Here is a 15,917-nt window from a genome sequence, read left to right on the forward strand (position 1 = left end):
TTACATTAGACACAATGTTATAAATGCATATGTGTGTATGTGTGAGTTTATTTATTTATTGTATCATTAAAGTGTAGTGTATATTGAGAAACAACCGATAGAGTAGGTAATTGATTTGACGCTATATTATTTAAACCCAACTAAATGCTAAATTGTACATTCCGAAATAACAATCATATTATGTCAATTGCCACCGGAATATCTGGTAATATTTTTCTTTTTCTTTGCCTTAATCCCAACTACTTGGGGTCGGGCACCCTTATCCTAAGCTTCCACTTGACACGATCTCCCACATCTTCTACGCTCACATCAGCTGTCCTCAAATCGCATTCAATAGCATCCCTCCATCTCTTTTTTGGTCTTCCTCTATCTCTTCTTCCTTCAACATTCATTTCTATAACTGTTCTTACAGCTTTCGATTCTTCTTTCCTCATACCATGACTAAACAATCTAAGTCTATTTTCTGTCATCTTATCCACGATTGACGCAACACCTATACTTCCTCTTATATGCTCGTTCCTTATCCTATCTTCTCTAGTCACTCCACTCATCCAACTAAGCATTCTCATCTCTGCTACACTTATTCTCTGCTCTACTTTCTTATCAACCGCCCAACACTATGAACCATACATCATAGCTGGCCTCACAATTTCATACTAAATTTAAAAACTATAATTAGTATTTATTCATATATTATATTTTAAAATCAAAGAACTACTAATCAGGATATAATTAAAGAAATAAGAGTTCATGTTGCTTTTAAAATATTTCACCAATTTCTCTAAAGGAAACACTATCTACAGATTTGCATCGAAGCGTTTCTTATGATAGTGATTTTAATCACTGTCAGATATCATCTATACTTATCTCATCTATGCCACGTCTATACTGTGCCTCGACCCCACTGTGCTACCGTTTTTTTATATTATAAATTTTCAAAAAATCAACTTTAAAATACCAAAAAAATAGGTTTAAAATGATATCTTGCACTGATTATTTTTTAAATATTAAAATCTAAATCTGTAATAATTTAAAAACAATTGTTTGTGTTTTTAATTCTTTTTTTATCGTAATAAATCATTTCAAAAATAATATTAATAATTTCTATGTAATTCTTGGTAATTTAATAGATGATACAATTGAAATATTCAGAATTATTTTTCTTATAAGTTATGTCCTAGTTTTTAAATAATTAGTAATAATATCAAAAATTATTGATGATATATAGGAACATATAGTTCCTGATTTGAAATTAGTACGAAAAAGACATAGTAGACAACTACTAAAGGAAATAAAGATAAGTGCGAATATTTATTTGCGTGTTTTACTTTTAAAAATTCATATAATAAACAAGAATAAGAATAAGTGAGATAAGGATATTTTATTATTTGATTATTCAATATAGTTCGACCCCGATGTACTCTTTAACTCCATACACCCTTTCCACTTTTTTTAATTATTTAATTTTTATTTATTTCATCTGTATTGCATCTAGAACTTCAATCTCTTGGTAGCTCGTGGTTGTGCAAGGCAAAACTAAGCCCTTTTATATTATTTTTAATTACTCCTATCTTAGATATTGATGTCGGCGCTTTTAGTGATTTTCAGTTTGTGTTACAGTGAACATAATATGATTATTATTTTAAAATAAGATACATAGTTTACAATGAACAATTTAACACGTATATTCATTTATAACACTAGTGTACGAGTTTAAATGTTATGACTGATATATTAATTATTTGGTTGTATACAAGTAATATAAAATACAAATTATAAATTGTCCATGATAAATGTAAGATGCGTAATGTAAAGTATTGGGCGTATCAAGACAATTACTGCACTTTTAAGTATCAGGTTAGAATTGTATTATTAATCTTTTTCGAGTGATAGACACTACCGAGTGAATACTACCGAACTATTTAATAGTCTAAAACTATCAATTCATCCAGTTGTTTTCAAAAATTATCGAAAGAAATAAATGTTTTTCGTTAATATTAGTTATCGAAAAATCGACACCAAACTACAGGTTGTCGAAAGTGATGGACAATTTAAATTGATTAACTGAATCACTAATTTTGTCAAGTTCACTGAATATAAAATTACTTTACCGATTTATTTTAAAGGATGCCTTTAGGATGATGTTTCATACACAACTCCTAACATAAGTTTATATTTTTCTATAACGGCATCTAGTGAATAATATTTCAAGTATATTATCGAATGAGTTCTTATCTTTTTTAAACGCAAACTAGTTTTTAATGATAACTGATAACATGACTTGTGAAAATTCAATTTTCATTGGCACACGACTATTCATGCATAATTAATAGAGATAAAAGAAGAATTTAATGAAAAATCTAACTTCGTGTTTAAAATTTAATTCATTACTTATATTAATACTTCTATGTTTTTTGTAACACCGTTAAATTTCAATGTAAAAGAATATTCGATTGGCTCAATGACAGTTTGTCTTCTTATCAAATATAAATTGAAATCGCTTTTAATTCTTTCTTTTACATATGAGTTTCTTTTTAATTCCGAGTTCTTATGGAATACTATATTTTCTATTCATCAGTTGTGCTTTTAAGTAAGTTACGTATAATTTCTTATAAAATATATTGGCGCAAGTCATTTTTAGTAAAAAATAATTATATTAATAAATAATATTAAAATAAATAATATTTAGAAAAATAATTGAGTTCAAATGTTTAAGTTTAAGTTTCATAAATGAAACTAATAATAAAATTAACAAATCGCAGGATTAAAATGTAATCATACATACGTGTTTCTACTAAATATTTTGAACTAATATTTATGTTTATAAACAATTATAATTGTTATATTTTTTATCAGTAATTATGATTTTTTTTAAAGAAATATATCATCTTACTTATTATATTGTATTTATATTATAATTGTGTCTTTTTCAATTAAATTGATTTATGATTAGCATAAGTGTTTTAAATTAACTATCCAATACATTCTATATTAATTGTAAAATTATTAGCTTCAATGCAAAGTTGAGAAGGTATTGGTTTTGTGATGGTAGTGTGCCATAAAATTTTTCAGAACTTGTTGGGATAATCTTATTTATTTATGTATCAATATAACCTATTTTTAATATCTAGGTATAACCATTATCACCTAATATATGACAAAAATGGCTCGCTTTTAAAAATTCTATAAAATACCTCATTATTAAAATACCATAAAAAATTACATTTTCAAAATTTCTTTTTTGAATTTTAAAACTGCTAAAGTTTTTTTTAAAACACTGATCTTAATGGTATTTTAATAGAATTTACTAGAGACAATAAGCATTCTTATGATATGCTTTTTATAATTATCTAATGAAAAACCTAAGTATAGGATGAGTTTAAAAAATAATATTAAAACACAAGACTTAAAAATGTTTTCTATTCAATTTTTGAACATTTTCTGAAATGTTTGACAATTTTTCACTTACATCAAAATTGAGCTCTTGAAATATACTACAATATTAAAAAAAGGTTTGTCCTGACAATTGTTGTACTATGAGAAATCAACTCATTTTCTATGAGTTATTTGATTTTAAAATGTTCTGTTTCAATATTTAATTTAACAGATTCACATCCAATTTTATTTTTTGATAATGATATTAATTACTGTCAGATATCATCTATATTTATATCAACTATGCTAATTTTTTTATTATTTTTATGTTTTATGAATATATTTTTTTTTAAAGAATGAAATTATGTAAATACATATTATTATAAATGAAATAACATAAAATATACTTGGTATAAATGAATTTCCACTAATCAAATAATGTTTAAAATTATTATACAAACTAAAAAATGTATTTTTTAGGTCAGTTATATTAGATATTGAAAATGATAATATTCTAAATAATGAACATGTCACAGATAACTCAAATAACACATCATCAATATTTGTACTTAAAGTAAGAAAATATACAGATTGTACTTTTGATTAAATAACTCAATTTTATCATTCGATAATTTCCTCTTTTCGATTAATAGACTAATTGATGATTTTCTACTTGCTTTTAATAAAGCCTAAAAATAAAATTGAGTACAAAAAAGTTAAATTTTGCTTAGAATATTTATTTTAATAATTTATTTGCTTAAATATTCTTAGGTTAATGAACATAGTAGTTTGAAGAAATCACACAATTACAAGCAAAGTTGGAAAAATGTCTTGAGTACATTAAATACATGTAACAAAGATGTCTACCTACCTGATTTATTAACTACTAATGAAATTGATAAAAAGTAAGATTTAAAAAAATTTACTATTTCAAAATTTTTGTTAATGTAAGTCGAATGATTAAAAATCTTAAATATAACATTATTAGAAGTCACCAAACTTCACTGTAACTAGATAGTACTATTGAGAACATAATGTAAAGTTACTTAAAATATAATAATTGGAATATTTATTTTAGACTTTACATGATACAAATTTTATCATTAGCACTATACTTTCTAAGACATATTTACACCATATTTCTATTTAGCTTGAAATCTGTTAAAACCTAACATTGATGTGGGATTCGACAAAAATATGTTTTATAGTTAATTTTTTAGCTTTGATGCAAAGCTGAGAAGGTATTAATTTTACTATATGTTTTTTTTTTTTTATTGCGCCACTTTCTCTGCTCTTATTAAACTGATTTCTTTTAACCATACGTTAAAAGATCATAAATTGTATCTAGTTGAAGACTTTGTCTTTGAAAATTGAAAAAAATTTCTCCCATTCCTTGTAAACGGCGAAAATTCCCAAAAATTACGATTTTGAAAATATGTGAATTATGATTTTTCACTTTCTTTTGTTAAAATTGCTATAATTTTTTTATTTATTGAAACCTTAGAGATTTCCCTTTCATTTGTTATTATATTTTTAAAAATTTGACACTAAATCTGCTTACGGGAGCATTAAAAAAACAACTTTTTTACAAAAGTCATTCTTTTCAATTTACTTTTTGAAAATGTTCCACAAAAACTACGTCTTTTAAATATATGTTAAATTAAAGCTTATGTTACGTACTATAAATTAAAAAAAATATTTGTCCTGACAACTTATGGTCTATGTGCAAATGGCTGCCGTAGTTAAAAATATGTTATTTTTGTATTCATTTTTTTTTTTTTTATTATTAAAATACCTATATAAGGGTTTGTCATGGTAATAAGTCCATACATTTTTATAAAATTTACATAAATCTATCTTACATTAAGTATAAATTTAAATTTTTTGATTATTTTACCCTATCAATGTTAAGGAAAGTGATCGTGAATTTTTAAACTAGCTTAAGTAGTTCTTTTTATCTACTTATTAATGTGCTACTACTTATCTACTTATCAGTGACTGCTTTGTATATTATACAGTCTTATAAGCTTGGGGTATGAATTTCTAACCTCGCCAGTCAAAATAACTTTTTTCGCATTTATTCTTAATTTTTTTTTAGGTGGGAAAAATAATAACAATAATAAATATTATTCGAATAATATCAAGAACCTTATCAATATATAGTCTCTCATTGTAAAAAGGAATTTCTTATTCCTATTAAAATATTTTTTTATATGGTTTTTGTGTCTGTCATTCATTTATTTCAGCTCTTACTTTACTAATTTTAATGACCAATACATCAAATATATATGATTTTAATCATGGTGAACTTATAATCATCAAACATTGGAAAAAATTCTTTAATTCTAGTAATTAAGACAAATATCTCAAAATTATGCTATTGTAAAAAAAGGTCACTTCAAAAAAAAATTTTTAATTAATTACTTCTCAATTAATAGCAGTATAAAATTTGTTTTTTATATTAAATTACACAGTAATATCATATCACTAAAATGAAATATTTTTTAATCATCATAGACCAATATATACTTCACTAAACCAAATTTTTCAATTTGATTTCAAGTTTAAGATTAGATTTTATCTATAACCTCATTTTTGAGATTGTTACTAATTAGAAAGTATTTACATATTAAGAAATTTTAATAAATAACATTTTATTTATAAAAATATTATTAATTTTTAAAAATAATCCTTCCAAAATTTTAATTCAAATTGCCCTTTTTAACTAATTTTTTTTGATTCTTTAAAGTGGATTTTTATGAAAATTTATAATTTAAAAATTTTGAACTTTTAAACACTATTTTGACTCAACTTAGAAAGTTTAGAATTTATATCATAAAATAGAAACTTTTATTAGAAAATAAAGAATTGTATTTTTTAGATTAATATGTAAGCGGGAAATTTTTTTTTTTGTATTTTTATTGTAAAAAATCATTTTAATAGAAGTCTTTGTAATCATTTCTGTATACATTTGGTGTTTAAATAGATGCTACAATTAAAATATTCAGAAATATATTCCGTTATTCTGTATAAACTATTATAGTATGTAATAACCAAAAGAAGTACAATACTGGGAATTTTATCGATTATATATCGGGAAGCTGTTGCATGTGTGAGGAGAGTGTAATGAGGAGAAATGTAGAGTGTATACTACGTGTTGAGGGGAATACTAAATTCTAATAGTTATTACTTAATAAATGTAGTTAGTGTATTAAAACTACTCTTACCTGATATTCTCTGATGATGAATGAATCTTGAGTGTAGATTTATGATTACTAAGAATATACCCAAGATTCTAGTAGGTGTGTTAATAAACGAGAATAGCACTTGGTTAACAGAAGCGTATTTATTATTGTAGAAAAATGTTAGTTATTTTCACAAATGTATATTTTAAGTTTAGTGTTAAAAGTTAAAATTATAGACTCACAGTATAAAGAATATGCCAAAATACGTAGGAAATAATCTTAAAGGTTTAATTAGACAAAAGCAATTATTAAGTAAGAGAAAAATGAACGAGTGACTAACTGGAAAAACAGTGTCCTCAGCCTTTATATAATGTACCACTAAAGTCATAAACGGGGATTGGCGTCCTGAATGTGTCATACTTTTTATAGGCACATTCAGTCATCATTCCATATTTCAATTATATTTTAATTTCCTTTTTTTTAGTACTTTAGTGGTGCCTGGAATACGGCACGAAAGACAATGATTCACGTTTATTTTATAGTTGCCCAAAAGTTAATACTATATGTGTAATTGTGTTAACGTATTCTTTTCTGTGGTCTTACAGAATATTACAAGTATTCTATAATATACTGATATTCAAAAATATACTGTGCCTAATTTCACATATGATATTGTCCGCTGTTGTGTTGTTAAATTTTCTTTGTAACCTATATTTTTTTGGTTATTAGCTTCGATGAGAAGCTGAGAAGGTATTAATTTTACTCTGATGGGTTTTTTTTTATATGTTAATACTCGTTTTTAACTAATTATTAATAATATCAAAAATCACTGGTGATGGAAATAATCTAATTGCAGATTTAAATTCAGCATGAAAAATGAGTTTAGAAAAGATAACTTTTGTCTTTTATGAAAATTCCTTGTTCACCATTTATTTATAATTAACCATAAATTATTTTCTGAAAAGTTTTGTATCAAGCCCTTTAACATTTATACAAGTTTTCCTTTAAAGTAACAATTACTTTTAATTTTTTTATAATATCTCCGTAAAATTACCATATTAAATTATGAAATATTAGTTTCATACTACATTAAGTTACTATAGTAAATATTTTTGTATATTATACTTATAAATCATAGAACTACCAATTAGGAATAATGAATGAAATAGAAGTTAATTTTGCTGTTGGAATAATCCATCAATTTCTTAAAATTAAACACTATCTACAGATTTACATCAAAGCATTTCTTATAGTAATTTTAATCACTGTTAAATATAAAACTGATAATGTTGCTGACTAAACAAAAAAGACTCAGAATTATCTTGTGAAAGAAGAAATCTAATTAAAAATAACATATACGATCAAGAGTGCAAATAGTGAAGCTCTAAATAACTAAACACACTCAGTATTGGTGGCACTTAGAGCTATAAGGTCTGAGTGCTATGCCCACACTTTTAATAATTATAACTGAAACTAACTACTACTGTTAGTAGAATTTACTTTGTGTAGCATATTTTATTTGAGTGATAACAAGTATTTAAAAAATAATTATGTATTTTTCAGATTTTTATTAAATATAAGTGATAAATGGAATCAGGATAAAATAAATGAAACAATAACAAGTGATAATTGTAGTAAACACATTGATAATACTATAATTAATACAGATGTGTTAGATGACCCAGGTAGAGGACATATAACTGAGAATTTAACAGCAAGTGTTCGTAACGTAACTGTTAATGAAGATATACCTTCTTTTAGAGAGTGGACAAAAAAACAATTAGAAGAAGCTGAAAAGCAGCCAAGTAAATAATTTTTTTTTTTATTAACTATATAAATTAAAAATTATACAATTATATATTATTAATACTATAATTATAAAATTATAGTATTCCATTAAATTTGTTTACTTTGATTTTGTATGAATATTATTTAAATTTATTAATAGAATTGCAAAATTAAATTGTAATCTCGATTCAAGGCCGACATAATAATTTTACTCAGTAAAAAAATCACGCTCAACTCTTTAAACTTTATTATGATAGGTTTTTCTTGTAATTTATTATTAAAATTTATTTCATATTAACTTTATTATACAAAAATTATCTTGATGTTTTTTGTTTAAAATCGAATAATTCAATTTTTATACGGGAATGTTAGATAAAATCTTTTTTATACATTTTACCTTTTTTTGTTATAAAAATTTGTTATGTAACCCTAAAACAAAAAATATATTATAGAAAAATTTCTAGATATTTATATTTAATACCTTCTGATTATATTTGGTATAGTGTAACATGGGTTTCTGTTATAGTCCTGTTAAAATTGCAAGGTATAAAGAAAATCTCTTGTAAATCTTAAAAAATTATAATTATTATTATTATTTTTACTGAATTTAGCTCTTAATGAAACTAAATTTAAACATGAAAATAAAATTTTGAAAAAAAATTTTGCTTCACCTGAATGTGGCGCAAAAGTAGTTTCAACTAATCCTGAAGCCAAATATCCACATCTATTGTTAACTTTGCCAAATGATGAATATATGTTAAATCTATGTAAAAGTACCACTTGGTTTGTTGTTGAACTTTGTGAGGCTATTCAAGTTAAAAGAGTAAGTTAATATCTAATAATTTTATTTGTTTATAAATTAGATAATTATTTTTTAAGTCGATATATTAGTTAAAAAGCATAAGAGATTGACTTAATTCTAGTAAATATTTTAATTTAAAAATTAAAATTTTTTGTAAAAAAAAAAAAAAACAAAAACTCACTATTTTAAAATTAATAAAGAAATAACTTTTTTTTTTCTTAGAGATAAATAATAAAAAATATGCTCTTAAAATAGTCCATAATTGTAAAATGTATTTAAAAAATAATGAGCAACGTAAAATATTTGTTGAATCAAATGTTGTTAAATATGTCAGAAACTGGTGGGGCATTTTGTATATAGAATGATCGGTTTATCATAAGCCTCTTGTTTACTCTCAAAATAAATACAATATTGGGAAAAAAAATTTTAATTATTTTAATTACATATATTTCTTGATTTATCTGCTAATAATTACTTTTTAGAATCAATCTTTATAACTTATAGGGGTGTCAACTTTAATTTTTCAAATAGGAACATGTATAGTTAACTAGCTTATTTAATAGATAATGATGTTATTAAGAAAATGACTGGTTGATAACAACATTAATACCAGTATTTCAAAAGTTATCAATAATTTAAAGTAATAAATAGAGGTGAAGGGTAGTGAATTCTTTTTTCTGTCTAGGTATAAAAATTAGAATAACTTATGATAAATAAATTCTCCTGTATTATATATATATTTATTTATTTATTTACATACAGTTTTTTTCAATTTATATTGTGTCACACTTGTCAAAATTTCCCACATCATTTACGCTCACATCAGCCAAACTCATATTAAATTGAATTACATCCCTTGATCTTTTTTTTTGGTTCTCCTCAACCTCTTCTTCGTTTAACATTCATTTCTATAACTGTTCTTACAGCTTCCAATTCTTCTCTCCTCATAACATGACTAAACCATCTAAATCTATTATCTGTCATCTTATCCACGATTGACGCTACATCTATACTCCCTCTTATATGCTAGTTCCTTATCCTATCTTTTCTAGTCACTCCACTCATCCATCTAAGCATTCTCATCTCTGCTACACTCATTCTCTGTTCTACTTTCTTATCAACCGTCCAACACTCTGAACCATACATCATAGCTGACCTTATTTCAGTCTTGTAGAATTTACCTTTCAGCTTCATTGGAATTCTTTTATCGCATAAGACACCAAACGCTTCTCTCTACTTCAACCACTCGCACTTAATTCTGTGTCTTACATCCTCGTCAATACCACCACTCTTGCACAGCTAACCCTAAATACTTAAAACTCTCCACCTCTCCAATCACGACCTCGCCTATTGTCACTGATCTCCTCATTTCACTCATTTAGTTGCCTCACATAAAATACTGGCTCCATTGTTGACTTACCAGGCATAAATCCAAACTTAGATACTGATGTTTCATTTCTTATTCTCATATCTATTACCTTTTCCCAAATTTTCATACTATGACTTATAAGCATTATGCCTTCATAATTTCCACACTCCTGTATGTCACCTTTACCTTTAAATATCGGGACCACAATACTATTCCTCCATTCATTTGGAATTTTCCCTTCTAATAAGATTGTATTTTAAAGTTCCTTCAACACCTCCTAATATTTTCCATACTTCTAGTGGCACTTCATCTGGTCCCACTGCTTAATTCTTTTTCATTTATGTCACAGCCTCTCATACCTCTTTCTCACTAATTAAATCTACCAGTCCCTCATTCCATGAGATATCCTCTAATGTCTCTTGAGTACTTCACATTCAGTAATTTTTCAAAATACTAAATAATATATTTCCATCTTTTTTTCACATCATCGTCACTCGAAAGTACCTTATTATCAACACTTTTTATACACATTATATAATGATAATCATTACATCTTTTCTCTCTTACTCTTGCAAGTCTATAGATTTCTTTCTCGCCTTCCTTTGTTCCTAGCCTATCATACAACTCAACATACCTCTTAAACTTCGCCTTATTTACTGCACACTCGGCTTATTTGTAGAAGCGTTTATACTCCATTCAATCTTCTCTCCTTTTGCTCTTTTGCCATACTATGAATTGATTTTTCTTACTTTCTATGATTTTTTTAATGTCCTCATTCTACCGCCAGGTTTTGTTGTCTTCTGGCATTCTACTCCTACTCTCACCAACAATCTCCTTTGCAGTATTCTTTACACAACTAGCAAATCTATTCCACACATTATTTATGTCTCCTTGGACATTCCACACTGTTCTCTTTTTTACTGTCTTGACAAACTCTTTTTCAATTTCCATCAACGGATTTTAGATTTTTCTCCCGTGTTCTTTCAGTTTTTTTCTTTTTCCGGTACACCAAAACTCCATTACTATCAGTCTATGCTGTGTAGTTACACTCCCGCCTGGTATAACTTTACAATCTTTTACTCGCTTTACGCTCTCTCTTCCACATAAAATAATCAATCAGTGATCTATTCTTCCCACTCTTATAAGTTATATAATGATCTTCCCTCTTTCTAAAATAAGTATTAACCACAGCAAGATCATAAGATACTACGAAATCCAGAATTCTTTCTCCATCCTCATTCTTTCCACTAAAACCATACCTTCCATGTACTCTTCATATCCTCTCCTCTCATTACCTACATGTCCATTTATATTTCCACCTATCACCGCATCTTCATTGTCAGGTACCCCTTCCATTACTTCATCCATCTCTCTCCAAAACATTTAATTGTATATTTCATCACATCCTACTTGTAGTGCATAAGCACTTATTACATTCAGTACTTTTTCCTCGAATATCAATTTTATGCCTATAATTCTGTCACTTTTCCTAGCTACTTCTAGTATTTTACTTTTTATCTCCTAATCCATTATTATCCTTACACCATTCTTGGTACTAGACTTACCTGGGTATATTATTTTATTAGCCTCACCTATTTCCCTCGATTTCTCTCCTTTCCACTTAGTTTCTTACACACAACAAATGTTAATTTTTCTCCTCTTCAATACTTCTACTAATTCTCTATAAAATATATACACATATAAATATAATGATAATAATATAGTAATAGTATAATTGAAAAAAATAGTAAATCAATCACTTTGCATGTATATATTTTTATGTTAAATTTTTTTTAAGATTGAACTTGCAAACTATGAATTATTTTCATCAACCCCAAAAGAGTTTTCTGTCTTTGTTGCGTCTCGATTAAATACTCGTAATTGGACTCCAATTGCACATTTGGTTGCAGAAGATGTTAGAGTATTACAAGATTTTCACATAAACACTACTATTGACAATGTATTCACAAAATACGTCAAGGTTGAAATACATTCTCATTATGGAAAAGAGCATTATTGTCCAATATCAGTATTTAATGCATATGGATTATCAGAATTTGAAGTAACTTAATCATTTTTTTTTTTTTTTATTAATAAAAAAATCATTGGTATACAACCTCAACTTACAATAATAACTTTCAATCCTTTGTTTATTAAAACTAACAATAGTTCTTAAATGTATTTTAATTATTTTATTAAAAAAAATATTCAAATTTTTAAATTTATTGAACTTTTTATTCTGTCTAAGTATATTTAAATAAAAATAAAATATGTATATATATTTGTATACAATTATATTGATTGCTTTAGGCATTAGAAAGAGCAGATGATCCTGGTTTAGAAAATCCACAAGTTGAAAATGAAGATGTTGATGATTTTGAAGTTATTGATGAAATAGATGTTGATAAAAATAAAACTAACAGTAAAAGTACTTTACTTGATAGTGCTAGAACTGCTGTTATGTCAATCGTCAAAATAGCTGCTGACGTATTAGATATAAGACAAAAATCTCCATGTGATACCCCACCTTGTAGTATCAATGAAACAACATATAATTTCACTGATGTAAATCAATATATAAACTGTATAACACCTGGTTATATTATGGTATGCCATGGCTGTAATGACACTTTTTATAAAAAGTAATTATTAGTTTTTAATCTTAATAATATACAAGGTATAACATTTTTTTTTTCTATTTTAATTTTAGTATGTTTGACATTATTAGTTGTGAATCCAATCATTTGACTGAAATTTACCAAAATAAATATATATATGAATCAATAATAAATAGTGATATATGTGCTGATTATGGTTTAGATTTTTCATTGTTAAAAAAAAGAAATAAGCATAAAAAATTATTAAATGGAAATCAACGTGAAAAATTTATTACATCTCTCTTTCCATTAGTCAAAATAGCAGCATTATGCAACACTCTAGCAATTATTCATAATAAAATTGCATTAAATAAAGCTAAACGTATTTATATTAATGACGATCTAATTATAAATTTACAAACAGCTTCTTCAGATGTTATTTCACAAAACAGCAGTAATAGTAGCTCAAGTTACCAAAAATCTGATGAATCGACTCAAAGTTCTTCACCAATTAGTAGTAATTCAGTCACTTTAGATTTATCAAGTTTCATTGAGCCTATAGTTGCTCAGATTTTACCTACAAAAATCTCAGCTACTAAAGATGAACCACCTATGTCATTAACCCATCAATTAAAAGAGACCATTAACGTTAATATTGAAAATATAACTGCTGAAACTTCATCAAGTCAAGAATACAACATGACTAGTGGGGTACCTACACAAAGTTCTACTGAGTGTAATACTTATAATATTTAAATTTTTTCTTTGATTTGCTAATGTACAATTCCTATTGTTTTTCAGATGTAACCAGTACCATTGTAAATAATACTATTGTTACTGATATTGATAATTCAAATATAAGAAATTCAACTACTGAAATTAAACCACCACAAGAACAGCAAACAGACAATTTTGACAATTTTTTTAAAGACTTTGAAACTGAAGAAAGTGAAAATGATAAGTGTAATTCCACAGCATCTGAATCTTCTATTCAGTATACTACAGTGCAACCTTCAGTTCTGTCTCAAAACACAAAACAATCATTATTTATTCGTTTAGCTAATCGTATTAAGGTAGTTTTATTATAAAAAATCTTTATGTAACTTAAAGAATTGAAAAAATATTTAGTAAACATGACTAAAAAAAAGAAATATATAATTATCTTAATTTTTAGGACTTGGAACGTAATATGTCTCTCAGTGGTGAATATTTACAAGAATTAAGTACTCGTTATAAAAAACAAGTTGATGATATGCAGCGAACAATTTTGGAATTAACCGAAGAGAATAGATTAATAAGAGAACAGGATTTGAAAATTCTTGAGGAAATAAAGTTTTTAAGTGATCAAGTGTCTTCTCTCCAAAGTACCTTACATTATTTAAAGGCAGAAACTGAGAATTTTAATTTAGTAATTATACAGTAATTCATTAATTATACATTTCAATAACTAAAAGTCAATTTTAATTTTATTCTAGTTGTCATTTATTCTATCTGATAGCAGTCCAACAACAGTCATGATATTTTGCTTCTTAATTCTAGCATATGTGGCTCTTAGACTCTTAGGTTTTATCGGAAAACACGGAAAAGAGCTTGTTTGGGAGAGTTCAATAAAACCTAATAATACTCGTAGACTATCAACAAATGATATTCCTTCTGATATTAAAGAAAAACATAGACGTCCTAGTGAAGAAGCCTTATTTTCATCTGGTAAGTATTTACAAAAATTTTGTAGGTATAAATAAAAATTATTCATATTAGATAAATATTTTTCCACTTAACATTCTGAATCTTATATTAGTTTTATTATAAAAGATTATTTAAGGCTTAAATTTATTTATTTGTAGGAACAACCCATCAAGACCTGTTAATTAGAAATAATAATGGAGAAAACGTTAAAAGTGAAAGAAGACGTAGAAGAAAACGTAAAGAACTAATATTGAAGTCAAAATCTAATGCTATAAATTTAGAAGTTGGTGGTATGGAAAATGGTGGTAACATTAAAATGAAATCTAGCCACAAAGACATTCATAGAAGTGCATCATCATCTGATCTTACTTCTATTGATGTTCCAAATAATGAATTTATGAAAACTGCTTTATCTATTAGGACAAATAGAATGTCTGGTACATTACATCCAAGTAATGGTTTTATTGAATCCAACAAAAATTTAACAGAATCAAAGTCAAAGAGTATTAAAAATTTTTTAAAAAGAATATTTTGAGTTTGAGAGTAAGTTTTGACTTTTATATTTTGATTGTTAACTATTTTTATATATATATATATTTTTTTTTTTTGTTATTTTTATTGTTATATTATTGTAATAAGTATTGAATTTTATGGAACAAGTGTTATTATTAGTTTTTTCAATATGATTTGGTTTTTGAAAAAAATATTAATTATTGTGTTGAAATGTATAAAAAAATACAATAAAATTGTAAATTGTTCCAGAAAAATAAATAATCACGGACACCTTATTATTATAGAAGTTAAAACTAAGTTCCTACTGACGGTTGTGTAATTTTATTTTGAAGATTATTTAAACAATGAATAAACATAGTAATGAATTAAATTAAATGTTGGAAATAATATAATTCATCATAATAAATTTATTAGATATTACCATATAATACAAATTTTTATAATTTTTTGATGTTCACAATGTAATTTTTTTAAACTACTATCAAAATTTTGCTATTAAGCCAACAATTTATACCAGTTCATGAAAATTATTTATTAAAAAATCAAAACAAAAATTTTTTATAATTAATTTGATTTTAAAATTTTATTAAATAAAAATCACT

The 15,917-nt window shown here is 25.5% G+C and overlaps 1 protein-coding gene across 1 annotated transcript; it reads left to right on the forward strand.

Annotated features, from left to right (window-relative positions):
• Positions 1-2,355: 2,355 nt before the first annotated feature.
• Positions 2,356-15,345, forward strand: LOC126900064 (uncharacterized). The gene is made up of 12 exons (XM_050675496.1): positions 2,356-2,590; positions 3,856-3,949; positions 4,147-4,280; positions 8,124-8,365; positions 8,960-9,171; positions 12,318-12,581; positions 12,830-13,161; positions 13,230-13,852; positions 13,918-14,189; positions 14,291-14,524; positions 14,592-14,823; positions 14,961-15,345. The coding sequence occupies exons 1-12, from the start codon at positions 2,523-2,525 to the stop codon at positions 15,335-15,337; spliced, it is 3,084 nt and encodes a 1,027-aa protein (XP_050531453.1). The 5' UTR covers positions 2,356-2,522; the 3' UTR covers positions 15,338-15,345.
• Positions 15,346-15,917: the final 572 nt, after the last annotated feature.

The sequence above is a fragment of the Daktulosphaira vitifoliae genome, unplaced genomic scaffold (genome assembly GCF_025091365.1).
Source record: "Daktulosphaira vitifoliae isolate Bord-2020 unplaced genomic scaffold, ASM2509136v1 Scaffold_2, whole genome shotgun sequence".
Taxonomy (NCBI): Eukaryota; Metazoa; Arthropoda; class Insecta; order Hemiptera; family Phylloxeridae; genus Daktulosphaira; species Daktulosphaira vitifoliae.

Bases quoted from the DNA above. Each gene is read 5' to 3' on its own strand.
- LOC126900064 (XM_050675496.1), top strand. From the start codon at position 2,523: ATGAGTTTCTTTTTAATTCCGAGTTCTTATGGAATACTATATTTTCTA. The intron at 9,172-12,317 runs GTAAGTTAATAT...ATTTTTTTTAAG, and splicing joins AGGCTATTCAAGTTAAAAGA to ATTGAACTTGCAAACTATGA. The intron at 14,824-14,960 runs GTAAGTATTTAC...ATTTATTTGTAG, and splicing joins AGAAGCCTTATTTTCATCTG to GAACAACCCATCAAGACCTG.